Source organism: Coregonus lavaretus (assembly GCF_964263955.1).
Source record: "Coregonus lavaretus genome assembly, contig: HAP1_SCAFFOLD_204, whole genome shotgun sequence".
NCBI lineage: Eukaryota > Metazoa > Chordata > Actinopteri > Salmoniformes > Salmonidae > Coregonus > Coregonus lavaretus.
The window spans coordinates 523,491-537,287 of NW_028163741.1; the positions used below are offsets into that span (position 1 = coordinate 523,491).

Sequence of the window (13,797 nt, forward strand, 5' to 3'; positions counted from 1 at the left end):
TATTTATTTTGAAAAAACATCCTTTCCTGATGTTGATTATAGTCCATGTTCAAGACTGCATCTCAAATATCGTAGTCCCCTGTAGCTCAGTTGGTAGAGCGTGGCGCTTGCAACGCCAGGGTTGTGAGTTCGTTTCCCACGGGGGGCCGGTATGAAAAATGTATGCACTCACTAACTGTAAGTCGCTCTGGATAAGAGTGTCTGCTAAATGACTAAAAATTTAAAAATAGCACCCTATTCACTATGGGCCCTGGTCAACAGTAGTGCACTATGTAGGGAATAGGGTGCCATTTGGGTCATAGACAATGTTAGAGAGATGCAATTTATTCAGTAGCAAATCTTCTGTCGTTTTCAGGCATGATCCACAGCAACTGGATGCTTTCATCATGGACAAGGCCTTACTAGACTACGAGGTGTCTATCGATGCAGACTGCAAGACACTCACCGTGGGGAAACCATTTGCAATTGAAGGCAAGTAGATTGACATGAAATAAGGTGTTAATTCTATATCCATAATGAAGAGGAATGAGACAGGTATGTCCCCTCTCCTTTTCATGCTAGCTATAGAGCCACTGGTCGAAAGGATAAGACAAGGCTATACATTATAATACAGATCCTCAGAGACAGCCAGATAACCCTGTACACACATACATGTGCAACACCAGTTTAAGATCACAAAAAATGCATCTGATTGCTGTGTTTTCTGTCGCTCTATGTGTCTGTATCTATTTGTAATTTGAAGGCGAGTAGTTTGAGATGAAATAACTGCTGTACCCATACTGTAGAGGGACAAGGTGATCCCTATCCCCTCTCCTTTTCACACCGCTGTAGTCATTCCCTCTTCCCAGGTTATGGCATCGGCCTGCGCCAGTTCACACCGCTGTAGTCATTCCCTCTTCCCAGGTTATGGCATCGGCCTGCGCCAGTTCACACCGCTGTAGTCATTCCCTCTTCCCAGGTTATGGCATCGGCCTGCGCCAGTTCACACCGCTGTAGTCATTCCCTCTTCCCAGGTTATGGCATCGGCCTGCGCCAGTTCACACCGCTGTAGTCATTCCCTCTTCCCAGGTTATGGCATCGGCCTGCGCCAGTTCACACCGCTGTAGTCATTCCCTCTTCCCAGGTTATGGCATCGGCCTGCGCCAGTTCACACCGCTGTAGTCATTCCCTCTTCCCAGGTTATGGCATCGGCCTGCGCCAGTTCACACCGCTGTAGTCATTCCCTCTTCCCAGGTTATGGCATCGGCCTGCGCCAGAACTCCCCCCTTACCTCTAACCTCTCTGAGCTGGTGAGCCAGTACAAGTCAGATGGCTTCATGGACATGCTGCATGACAAGTGGTACAAGGTGTTGCCCTGTGGGAAACGGAGCTTTGCAGCCACAGAGGTAATGCACATCGTAATGCACATTATACTACTGCAATCAGTCACAGAGGTAATGCACATTATACTACTGCAACCAGTCACAGAGGTAATGCACATCGTAATGCACATTATACTACTGCAATCAGTCACAGAGGTAATGCACATCATACTACTGCAATCAGTCACAGAGGTAATGCACATCATACTACTGCAATCAGTCACAGAGGTAATGCACATCATACTACTGCAATCAGTCACAGAGGCAATGCACATTATACTACTGCAATCAGTCACAGAGGTAATGCACATCATAATGCACATTATACTACTGCAATCAGTCACATCATAATGCACATTATACTACTGCAATCAGTCACAGAGGTAATGCACATCATAATGCACATATACTACTGCAATCAGTCACATCATAATGCACATTATACTACTGCAATCAGTCACAGAGGTAATGCACAATATACTACTGCAATCAGTCACAGAGGTAATGCACATTATACTACTGCAATCAGTCACAGAGGTAATGCACATCATACTACTGCAATCAGTCACAGAGGTAATGCACATCATACTACTGCAATCAGTCACAGAGGTAATGCACATTATACTACTGCAATCAGTCACAGAGGTAATGCACATCATACTACTGCAATCAGTCACAGAGGTAATGCACATCATACTACTGCAATGCCAATACTGATGTGCTACATCACAATACTAAATCATCTCTATTCTGTGTTTTTCAAAAAGTCTTAATGATGTTCATTATAAATAACAGAAGCTTTTCGCTGCAACAGAAAATAAAACTTGCCATTTGTTTTCTTAAATAAGCTTCCATAAATAAGATGCTATTCGTAAAATATGTGAAATAGTTCAGTTTGATTCTTATGCAAGGGAAATGTAAAACATGTACAAATGTTAAAACTGTAACAGTACAAACTGTTTATTATAGCCTGTGTGTTTGTTTCTGCTTTCTCCAGACCCTCCAGATGGGCATTAAGCATTTCTCAGGCCTGTTTCTGATGCTGTGTGTTGGGCTGGGTCTCTCTCTCCTCACCACCCTGGCTGAACACATCATCTACCACTTCATCATCCCCAGAGTCAAGGACCCCAAGTTCAAGTACTGGCTGCATACTAGTCAGTAACTTAACTATCACTATGTTAACTGGCTGCATACTAGTCAGGTAACTCACTTAACTATCACTATGTTAACTGGCTGCATACTAGTCAGGTAACTCACTTAACCATCACTATGTTAACTGGCTTCATACTAGTCAGGTAACTAACTTAACTATCACTATGTTAACTGGCTTCATACTAGTCAGGTAACTCACTTAACCATCACTATGTTAACTGGCTTCATACTAGTCAGGTAACTAACTTAACTATCACTATGCTAACTGGCTTCATACTAGTCAGGTAACTAACTTAACTATCACTATGTTAACTGGCTTCATACTAGTCAGGTAACTCACTTAACTATCACTATGTTAACTGGCTGCATACTAGTCAGGTATGTCTCCTGAGTGGCGCAGTGGTCTAAGGCACTGCATTGCAGTGCTAGCTGTGCCACTAGAGATCCTGGTTAGAATCCAGGCTCTGCTGTAGCCGGCCGCAACCGGGAGACCAATGGGGCGGTGCACAATTGGCCCAGCGTCGTCCAGGGTAGGGGAGGGAATGGCCGGCAGGGAGGTAGCTCATTTGGTAGAGCATATTGTTTGCAACGCCAGGGTTGTGGGTTCGATTCCCACGGGGGGCCAGTATGAAAATAAAAAAGAATAATGTATGCACTAACTGTAAGTCGCTCTGGATAAGAGCGTCTGCTAAATGACTAAAAATGTTTAAAGTTACAGTTTGAACAGTGGCCACGTAGGCTACTGTGGCTATTTGATCATAATTTAGGCCTACCAGAGTGGCCGACCATCAAAAACAATGGAGAAAATGCATCCCATAACATTTTAACATGGAAATAGCTGTTCTGTCGTTCAGCCTACAGTAGCAGCCAATGTGTGGTGTTCAATGTAGGCCTACATTCCATGAGACTTTTGAAAAAAAACATGCAGGGCTTGACATTAATATGTTTATCCACTTGTCCTTCAGAAAAGGAGGTGACTGAAAATGTTGTTTGATGCAAGAAACCACTTTACAAAATAAAATGCAATATTATTCCCATACCATTATTACAGAGAATCAGACAAATTATGCTACCCTCTGCCTATTGGCTACTTAGCTTATTCAAGACTGTCTCAAAATACAACACTGCCCCTTTAAGACAAAAAAAAAAGCTCTTTACCTGACTCACTTTTGTGCTCATGTAGGAAGCAATCACTCCCCTATTGCTGACTACAAATGATCTATAACTGGGCTAATAACTCACTAACTACCAAAGGATATGAACACAATGATCTATAACTGGGCTAATAACTCACTGACTAGCAAAGGATATGAACACAATGATCTATAACTGGGCTAATAACTCACTAACTACCAAAGGATATGAACACAATGATCTATAACTGGGCTAATAACTCACTAACTAGCAAAGGAGACATGCAGCTCTCGCTTTGATCTCAAAACAAGCCGATCTACTCCCGACCGCTCATGCTGTAAACACAGTCCAGTTCAAAGTGAATGGAACAGATCCATACAGTATATGGCAATGGTCTATTTGCATATTGGCCTAATGCAGCACTGATTGGATATGGTGCACCGGTCTGTGTAGGGTAGGGTCTGAGTCCTGCCTGTCAATGCAATAGAATCCTACTCCTATGCGTTCTGCCTACAACAACATCTCTTGCATAGTTCGTTTTGTTTTGGTATGTTGCATTGAAAGAGGCTAATATTGCATTGATTCGATCACAGTTGCCACAGTAAAGGGAAATGTTGGTAGTGTTAACAGGGACAACTCTAGAAAGTTGAGTGAAGTTCAATCTCGTGCTTCTATCTATGGGTTTATATTTCTTCTGTGCGGCAGTCCCATTCAGAAATGACTGAAACTATTCTGAGAATATCATACCCTGGTATCTGTGTAGTTTCTGTTTGACATCTTACGTCTGCTCTGTCCCACAGAGGTTACATCGAGCAATGAACTCATCTTTCAATGAAGATAAACTGCAGACCGTAGCAAAGCCACAAGAAAGGTAACAAATCATTGACGTGCCATTGAATGTCCTGTTACCTTCACAAAAAAACAGAAAAGACCGTTGACTGGTAATTTAAAGTCATTTGCTTTAATCGCAAGGTGGCAAATGTACTGTCCCAGTCAAAAGTTTGGACACACCTACTCATTCAAGGGTTTTTCTTTATTTTTACTATTTTCTACATTGTAGAATAATAGTGAAGACATACAAAACTATGAAATAACACATATGGAATCATGTAGTAAACAAAAAAGTGTTAAACAAACCAAAATATATTTTATATTTGAGATTCTACAAATATCCACCCTTTGCCTTGATAACAGCTTTGCACACTCTTGGCATTCTCTCAACCAGCTTCACCTGGAATGCTTTTCCAACAGTCTTGAAGTAGTTCCCACATATGCTGAGCACTTGTTGGGTGCTTTTCCTTCACTCTGCCGTCCGAGTCATCCCAAACCATCTCATTTGGGTTGAGGTTGGGGGATTGTGGAGGCCAGGTCATCTGATGCAGCACTCCATCACTCTCCTTCTTCGTCAAATAGCCCTTACACAGCCTGGAGGTGTGTTGGGTCATTGTCCTGTTGAAAAACAAATGATAGTCCCACTAAGCACAAACCAGATGGGATGGTGTATCACTGCAGAATGATGTGATAGCTATGCTGGTTAAGTGTGCCTTGAATTCTAAATAAATCACAGACCAGCAAAGCACCCCTACACCATTACACCTCCTCCTCCATGCTTTATGGTGGGAACTACACATGTGGAGATCATCCGTTCACCCACACCGTGTCTCACAAAGACACGCCGGTTGGAACCCAAAATCTCCAATTTGGACACATTTCCACCGGTCTAATGTCCATTGCTCATGTTTCTTGGCTCAAGCATGTCTCTTCTTCTTATTGGTTTCCTTTAGTAGTGGTTTCTTTGCAGCAATTCAACCATGAAGGCCTGATTCACACAGTCCCCTCTGAACAGTTGATGTTGACTTGAACTCTGTGAAGCATTTATTTGGGCTGCAATTTGTGAGGCTGGTAACTCTAATGAACTTATCCTCTGCAGCAGAGGTAACTCTGGGTCTTCCATTCCTGTGGTGGTCCTCATGAGAGCCAGTTTCATCATAGCGCTTGATGGTTTTTGCGACTGCACTTGAAGAAACTTTCAAAGTTCTTACCATTTTCCGTATTGACTGACCTTCATGTCTTAAAGTAATGATGGACTGTCGTTTCTCTTTGCTTATTTGAGCTGTTCTTGCCATAATATGGACTTGGTCTTTTACCAATTGGGGCTATCTTCTGTATACCAACCCTACCTTGTCACAACACAACTGATTGGCTCAAACGCATTAAGAAGGAAATAAATTCCACACATTCACTTTTAAAAGGCACATCCGTTAATTGAAATGCATTCCAGGTGACTGCCTCATGAAGCTGGTTGAGAGAATGCCAAGAGTGTGCAAAGCTGTCATCAAGGCAAAGGGTGGCTATTTGAAGAATCTCAAATATAAAATATATTTTGATTTGTTTAACACTTTTTGGGTTACTACATGATTCCATATGTGTTATTTCATAGTTTTGATGTCTTCAATATTATTCACAATGTAAAAAATAAAGAAAAACCCTTGAATGAGTAGGTGTGTCCAAACTTTTGACTGGTAGTGTAATTGTCAGTGATGATAGCAAAGACACCAGGTATAATCCAGTTTAATTTGTATTTATTTTTTATTTCACCTTTATTTAACCAGGTAAGCCAGTTGAGAACAAGTTCTCATTTACAACTGCGACCTGGCCAAGATAAAGCAAAGCAGTGCGATAAAAACAACAACACAGAGTTACATATGGGGTAAAACAAACCATAAAGTCAAAAATACAACAGAAGCTATGGTGAAAAGCCTAGGAAAAAGACTTGCTGGCACGAAAATAGGCATGAATGATCAGTTCCCGAGGGAGATTGTAGAAAGGCGCAAAGTTCTGTATCCAGTCTTCAAGGAAAACAGATTAAAAGGGAAACGTGTTGCACTAGTGGTGGATAAATTATATATTGACAACCAAATGTTCAGAGACACAAAGACTACTCCATGGCTATTCTAAAAGTTGTAATAGAGGAGTCAAATATTGGAGCACCTGATACTAGCAATGATAGGGATTGTAATATTAAATAACATTTATAGTAAGTATAGTATTTTATAAAAGGATAAAACGATATAACAAGCAGAATAATACATCTTATAATACAAATAATTAGAACATGGCTTTTTTGGCGGGAGGTTGTTGTTTTGGCGGATGGTTGTTGTGGTTGGTCCTGTGTTCTCTCTGGCATCCTTTCCCCCTTGCGGCAGATGTGGATGCGGGTGCGTTTGCATGCTCGGCCCATTTCTTCCGCAGTCAACCATGTGGTGTGCATTTTTGTGTTTGAAAAGGTGCGGCGTTAAGTGAGTGAGAGGGGAAATGGTTGCATATCCCAGAGCCGACCGGGGGTCTATGAGCAGGGGTAGTGAGAGAGAGAGCTTTCAATTTTGTGTAGATGAGGGATATACATTTTTAAATATAGTATACATCTAATCTAATTTTTCATTGTCCTATCATGATGGAAAGATCCCTAACCCTATAACCTGGGCACCCAACTGAGCGACCCATACACCAAAGAGAAGTTCCCATCTCTTTTATGGACCTGCTGTGAATATGCAGCCTAAACAGAGAAATAAATGTGGTCAGAGACCTATTTGAGCAGCACCGCCCCCTCAAGATTCTGAGCCTGCCTGGCAGGGTTGGTCCTACAAAGCCAGACCCCCTGATGGGAGAGCATAATATACAAGGAAATTCTCAAAGCTGCTAATGAGAACCTTTACGACCTTTTTACCTAGCCGGTGGGGATTCCGGTGGGGTACCCCCACCCAGGTAGTGGCAGTGCTGGCAACACTGGCTGCAGTAACCCATGGGGAGGGGGTCACACTCGGACAATCAGAGAGGGGGTTTATCATTGTGGCCCAGGTGGCACAAAATAATCAAAGGTCTGACCGCATGGAGATGCTTGGGAAAATGGTTACAACGGGGGATCAGAGTGTTTGTGTCTCAGGTGAAGAGGGTGGATCTGATCTCCATCACCTAGGACTTGACATAGATTAAGTAGATTAATCAAATCTCACATTGTTATCAATTTCTGCTCAATCTGCATGCTTTCTCAATCAGCTTTAACTGTATGTGCACTCGTAAATCAAGTTATTTCTCGAGTTGGGCTCTGGGATATAACAGCTGTTGAGTATCTGATTTTATGGTGGATTGTGGAGGAGGGGGGTTGAGTGTGTTGGAGTATGTGAGTATGTGAGTGTGTGCTTGTCTGGCATCTGTTGTGGGGGGGTGGGGATGTTGGGGGGGAGGGTATGGGATGGACCGCGGGGATTATTTGCTAGGATAATAATTGCTTGTCAATGAATTAAGTGTAATACAATGGCAATCCGGGTTATATGTTGGAATCCTACGCGTGAACTGCCGACATTATTACGCATATTAATTGATAATGATGGAAAATAGGATATGCATAATTTAAAAAAAAATAGTTATATATATATATATATATATATATATATATATATATATATATATATAGAGGTGAAAGCATTGGAATTGCTTTTGGCGGTTAATCTGCTTCTGTTTTGTGGGTGGCACTGTGTGCTGTTTTCGATGGATGGGTCCTGGCCTCTCGGGGCCTTAGGGATCCGGAGGGATGTGGGTGGGATGCTGATCACTGGGATGACGGCTCAACTTGGGATGGGGAGGGGCTTTAGCGGGGGAATTAGTGGAGAACAATTGAAGGGTTACTCCGTAGCAATGCAAATATCACGGTACAGCTATATGGACACTCAATCATTACGCTATTTTTTATTGGTAAATTTACAAACATATATAATGATAAATAGACTTGAAACTTGTATCTCATTATGGTGTATGGTGAAATAAGTATAGCCAGTTATAATTGTAATGGCTTAGCTGATAATAACAAAAGAAGAACAATATTTACATGGCTCAAAGAGAAGGAATATAATATCTATTGTATACAGGAAACTCATTCAACAATTCGAGATGAAGTAGCGTGGAAAAAAGAATGGGGGGGGGGGGAAATATACTTCTCCCATGGGCAAAGAAATTCAAAAGGGGTGATGATATTAATTAATAGTAATTTCGATCCGAATGTGCAAATTGTCAAAATAGATACGCAAGGTAGATGGATTATTTTAAATATGTTATTGGACCATAAACAGATATGGCTCATTAACCTTTACGGACCAAATAATGATGATCCACAATTCTTTGACAATATATATAATAAATTATCAAGCCTGCAAGCAACTCAAGACAATATTATTATGGTGGGGGATTATAATACTGTTTTAAATAGCTCAATGGACCGTAAAGGAAATCACACCACAAACAATCACCCACATGCTCTTAAGGAAATTGTGAATGTCATGGATACATTAGAACTAGTAGATATATGGAGGCTTAAATATCCTGATCTAGTGAGATATACATGGCGGAGACTGAATCAAGCTAGTCGTCTTGACTTATTTCTTATCTCATTCTCGTTGGCACCAAAAGTAAAAAAAAGTGTTGATAGGGGACAGAATGCGGTCGGACCATCATATAATAGGCATAGACATTACTCTTACTGAATTTCCACGTGGGCGAGGATATTGGAAATTTAATCAAAGCTTATTGGATGATAATTTATTCATAATTAGAACAAAGGAATTTATAACTGACTTTTTCCAACATAACATAGGTACAGCGAATCCCCTTATTGTATGGGACACCTTTAAATGTGCCTTTAGAGGCCATGCAATTCAGTACTCATCTCGAAAACAAAAGCAATTTAGGTCAAAAGAGTTTATACTAAGAAAGAAAATAGAAAATCTAACAGCACAGATAGATGGCAATAAAAACTGTAACATAGAGGCTCAGAATAAATTAGAGGAAAAACAAAAAGAAATGGAGAAACTTATTCAAGAAAGATCAAGTGTCATATATTATAAAAATAAAGCAAACTGGATGGAATATGGGGAAAAATGCACAAAATTCTTTTTTAATCTTCAACATAGGAATGCTACCAAAAATAACTTAATGAAACTGGTTACAATTGACGGAGTCACCCATAATTCACCAAATGATATTTTGAAGGAAGAAACAAAGTACTTTAAGCATATGTTTTCTTTTCAGTCGCCTCCATCTCCTCTAACTGAAGCTAATTGTAGAGATTTTTTTTCTATTGATAATGTCAAATTAACAGCCACACAGAAAGACTCATGTGAAGGTGAAATTACAGAGGAGGAACTTCTGGATGCAATTAAAGACTTTAAGTCCGGGAAAACTCCATGGTTGGATGGCATACCAGTCGAGGTATACCAAACCTTTTTTGATATACTAAGAGGACCGTTATTAGCATGTTTTAACCACTCCTATGTAAATGGTAGATTATCTGACACTCAAGAAGAAGGTCTGATCTCATTATTACTGAAACAGGATACAAGTGGAAAATACAAAGATCCAGTCCATTTACAAAATTGGAGACCCCTTACACTTCAGTGTTGTGATGCAAAAATCCTAGCAAAATGTATAGCGCATAGAATTAAAAAGGTATTGTCGGATATTATTCATTCTAATCAGACAGGTTTTTTACATGGAAGATAGATACATTGGAGATAATATAAGGCAAGTATTGGAAACAATAGAACACTATGGAAAATATGGGAAACCAGGCCTGCTATTCATAGCAGACTTCGAAAAGGCATGTGATAAAGTTCGACTGGGGTTTATATATAAATGCCTGGAGCATTTCAATTTAGGAGAATCTCTTATAAAATGGGTCAAAATCATGTATAGTAACCCTAGGTGTAAAATAGTAAATAATGGCTATTTCTCAGAAAGTTTTAAACTGTCAAGAGGAGTGAAACAAGGATGTCCACTATCGGCATATCTATTTATTGTGGCCATCGAGATGTTAGCTATTAAAATCAGATCCAATAATAATATCAGAGGATTAGAAATACAGGGCTTAAAAACAAAGGTGTCATTGTACGCTGATGATTCATGTTTTCTTTTAAATCCACAACTAGAATCCCTCCACAGCCTCATAGAGGATCTAGATAAATTTTCTAACCTCTCTGGATTACAACCAAATTATGACAAATGTACTATATTACGTATTGGATCACTAAAATATAAAATGTTTACATTACCATGTAGTTTACCAATAAAATGGTCTGATGGTGATGTGGATATACTCGGAATACATATCCCAAAGGAAATAAATGATCTCACTTCAATAAATTTTAATAGAAAGTTAGCAAAAATAGATAAGATCTTACTACCATGGAAAGGAAAATACCTGTCAATTTGTGGAAAAATCACCCTGATTAACTCTTTAGTATTATCCCAGTTTACCTATTTGCTTATGGTCTTGCCTACGCCTAGCGAACAGTTTTTTAAATTATATGAGAAAAATATATTCAATTTTAATTGGAACGGCAAGCCAGACAAAATTAAAAGAGCATATTTATATAATGAATATGAATTCGGAGGACAGAAATTATTAAATATTAAAGCATTAGACCTATCACTAAAAGCTTCAGTCATACAAAAGTTATACTTAAATCCGAACTGGTTCTCAAGCAAATTAGTAAGATTGTCTCACCCAATGTTCAAGAAAGGCCTTTTTCCCTTTATTCAGATTACAACCTCTCACTTTCAGTTATTTGAAAAGGAAATAATCTCCCAAATATCACTATTTCTAAAACAAGCCATAGAAAGTTGGTTGCAATTTCAATTTAATCCTCCAGAAACGACAGAACAAATAATGCAACAAATATTGTGGTTAAATTCAAATATACTAATTGACAAAAAACCTTTATTTTTTGACAGAATGTTTAAAAAAGGTATAATCTTCGTAAATGATATCATCGGTAGGACTGGTGGAGTTATGTCGCACATGCAGCTAATAAAAACATATGGAAATGTCTGCTCTACCCAAAATTACAACCAAATAATTGCAGCCTTACCGCAAAAGTGGAAGAGGAAAGTGGAAGGGGGAGAAAGTAAGGAACTTGTCTGTCGGCCTTGCATTAAAGAACATAATTGGTTAAGGAAAACTGTGATAAATAAAAAAGTATATCAGTTTCACTTAAGGACCAAAGGATTGACAGCCGTCCCATATAGATTGCAAAATAGTTGGGAAGAGATCTTTGACGTACCGATCCCATGGCATAGTGTTTATGAACTGACACGCAAAACGACACCGGATTCAAAAATTAGAATCTTTCAATTTAAATTATTATATAAAATTCTTGCTACCAATAGAATGTTATTTATATGGGGGATACAATCTTCCCAGCTCTGCAGGTTTTGCTGTGAAGAGACAGAATCGTTAGATCATTTGTTTTGGTTCTGTCCATTTGTAGCTTGTTTTTGGACACAGGTCCAGGAATGGCTAAAGGATTGCAATATTTACCTGGAACTAACCTTGCAGATAGCATTACTGGGTGATCTGAAAAGTCATAGTCAATCAATCAATAATATAATAATACTTTTAGCAAAAATGTTTATTTTTAATTCACAATCTGTAGAAGAAATGAGAATAGAAAGGTTCAGAATTTTTGTAAAACATCACAGTACGGTCGAAATATATATGGCAAATAGAAATCCTATATGGATGGTGTTAAGAGATAGATGGGAGGTATTGAATAGAGTTGAAGGATGGGACTAATAACAAATAACAACAAATAATAACAAAGATAGCTAATAATGTAAGCATACTGTGTCCATAATAAGTATATAGGTTGTATGTTGGGAGCTTTTGGGAAGGAGCACAGTTAGAAAGATATGGCAAACCGGATGGACACCATGAAAATGATCGGAGAGGTTGAGAGTAGAAGAAGTTCAGGAGCAAAAAAAAAATATATATATATATATATAATAAAATTATTGTAAAATGAACTCTGTCCATAAGGTGTAGATAGTAAGTATAGACCGGAAGTAGACGCCTGGGCAATGTTGTTCACTAATTTACTCCAAGTAGGGAAAGGATGGTGGGGTTGAAAAGTAATAAAGGGGAGTATATATATAAAAAATAAAAAAAACATGGGGGATTGGAAGTGATGCAGACAATTACATTGATAGAAGATACAATCTATCTGCAATATTAAGCTGATCCATTCCCCCCCCCCCAAAAAAAAAAGATAAAAATAAATAAATATATATATAAAAAAATAAAAATAATAATAATAATAATAATAATAATAATAATAATAATTACAAAAGTAAATATATATACAGTGTGTGCAAATGTAGCAAGTTATGGCGGTAAGGCAATAAATAGGCCAAAGTGCAAAAAACTTAAAATGTCGTATTAACACTGGAATGATAGATGTGCAGAAGACTATGTGCAAATAGAGATACTGGGGAGCAAATTAGCAAAATAAATAACAATATGGGGATGAGGTAGTTGGGTGGGCTAATTTCAGAATGGCTGTGTACAGGTGTAGTGATCGGTAAGGTGCTCTGACAACTGACGCTTAAAGTTAGTGAGGGAGATAAGAGTCTCCAGCTTCAGAGATTTTTTGCAGTTCGTTCCAGTCATTGGCAGCAGAGAACTGGAAGGAATGGCGGCCAAAGGAGGTGTTGGCTTTGGGGATGACCAGTGAGATATACCTGCTGGAACGCATATTACGGGTGGGTGTTGCTATGGTGACCAATGATCTAAGATAAGGCGGGAATTTGCCTAGAAGTGATTTATAGATGACCTGGAGCCAGTGGGTTTGGCGACGAATATGTAGTGAGGACCAGCCAACAAGAGCGTACAGGTCACAGTGGTGGGTAGTATATGGGGCTTTGGTGACAAAACGGATGGCACTGTGATAGACTACATCCAATTTGCTGAGTAGAGTGTTGGAGGCTATTTTGTAAATGACATCGCCGAAGTCAAGGATCGGTAGGATAGTCAGTTTTACGAGGGCATGTTTGGCAGCATGAGTGAAGGAGGCTTTGTTGCGAAATAGGAAGCCAATTCTATAGATCAGACTTTTGATTGGAGATGCTTAATGTGAGTCTGGAAGGAGAGTTTACAGTCAAACCAGACACCTAGGTATTTGTAGTTGTCCACATACTCTAGGTCAGACCCGCCGAGAGTAGTGATTCTAGTCCGGTGGGCGGGTGCAAGCAGCGTTCGGTTGAAGAGCATGCATTTAGTTTTACTAGTGTTTAAGAGCAGTTGGAGGCTATGGAAGGAGTGTTG

General features: G+C 39.4%; 1 protein-coding gene across 1 annotated transcript in view; it reads left to right on the forward strand.

Annotated features, from left to right (window-relative positions):
* The window catches only part of LOC311117814 (glutamate receptor ionotropic, NMDA 3A-like), a gene marked incomplete at both ends in the record, with an annotated part of 85,647 nt that overhangs the window by 57,637 nt on the left and 14,213 nt on the right, over positions 1-13,797 (forward strand). Inside the window, 3 exons of the mRNA XM_084192722.1 lie at positions 356-471; positions 1,234-1,385; positions 2,359-2,519. Of these exons, the coding sequence (XP_084048848.1) occupies positions 356-471; positions 1,234-1,385; positions 2,359-2,519 (429 nt within the window). The remainder of the gene's footprint in view (positions 1-355; positions 472-1,233; positions 1,386-2,358; positions 2,520-13,797) is intronic.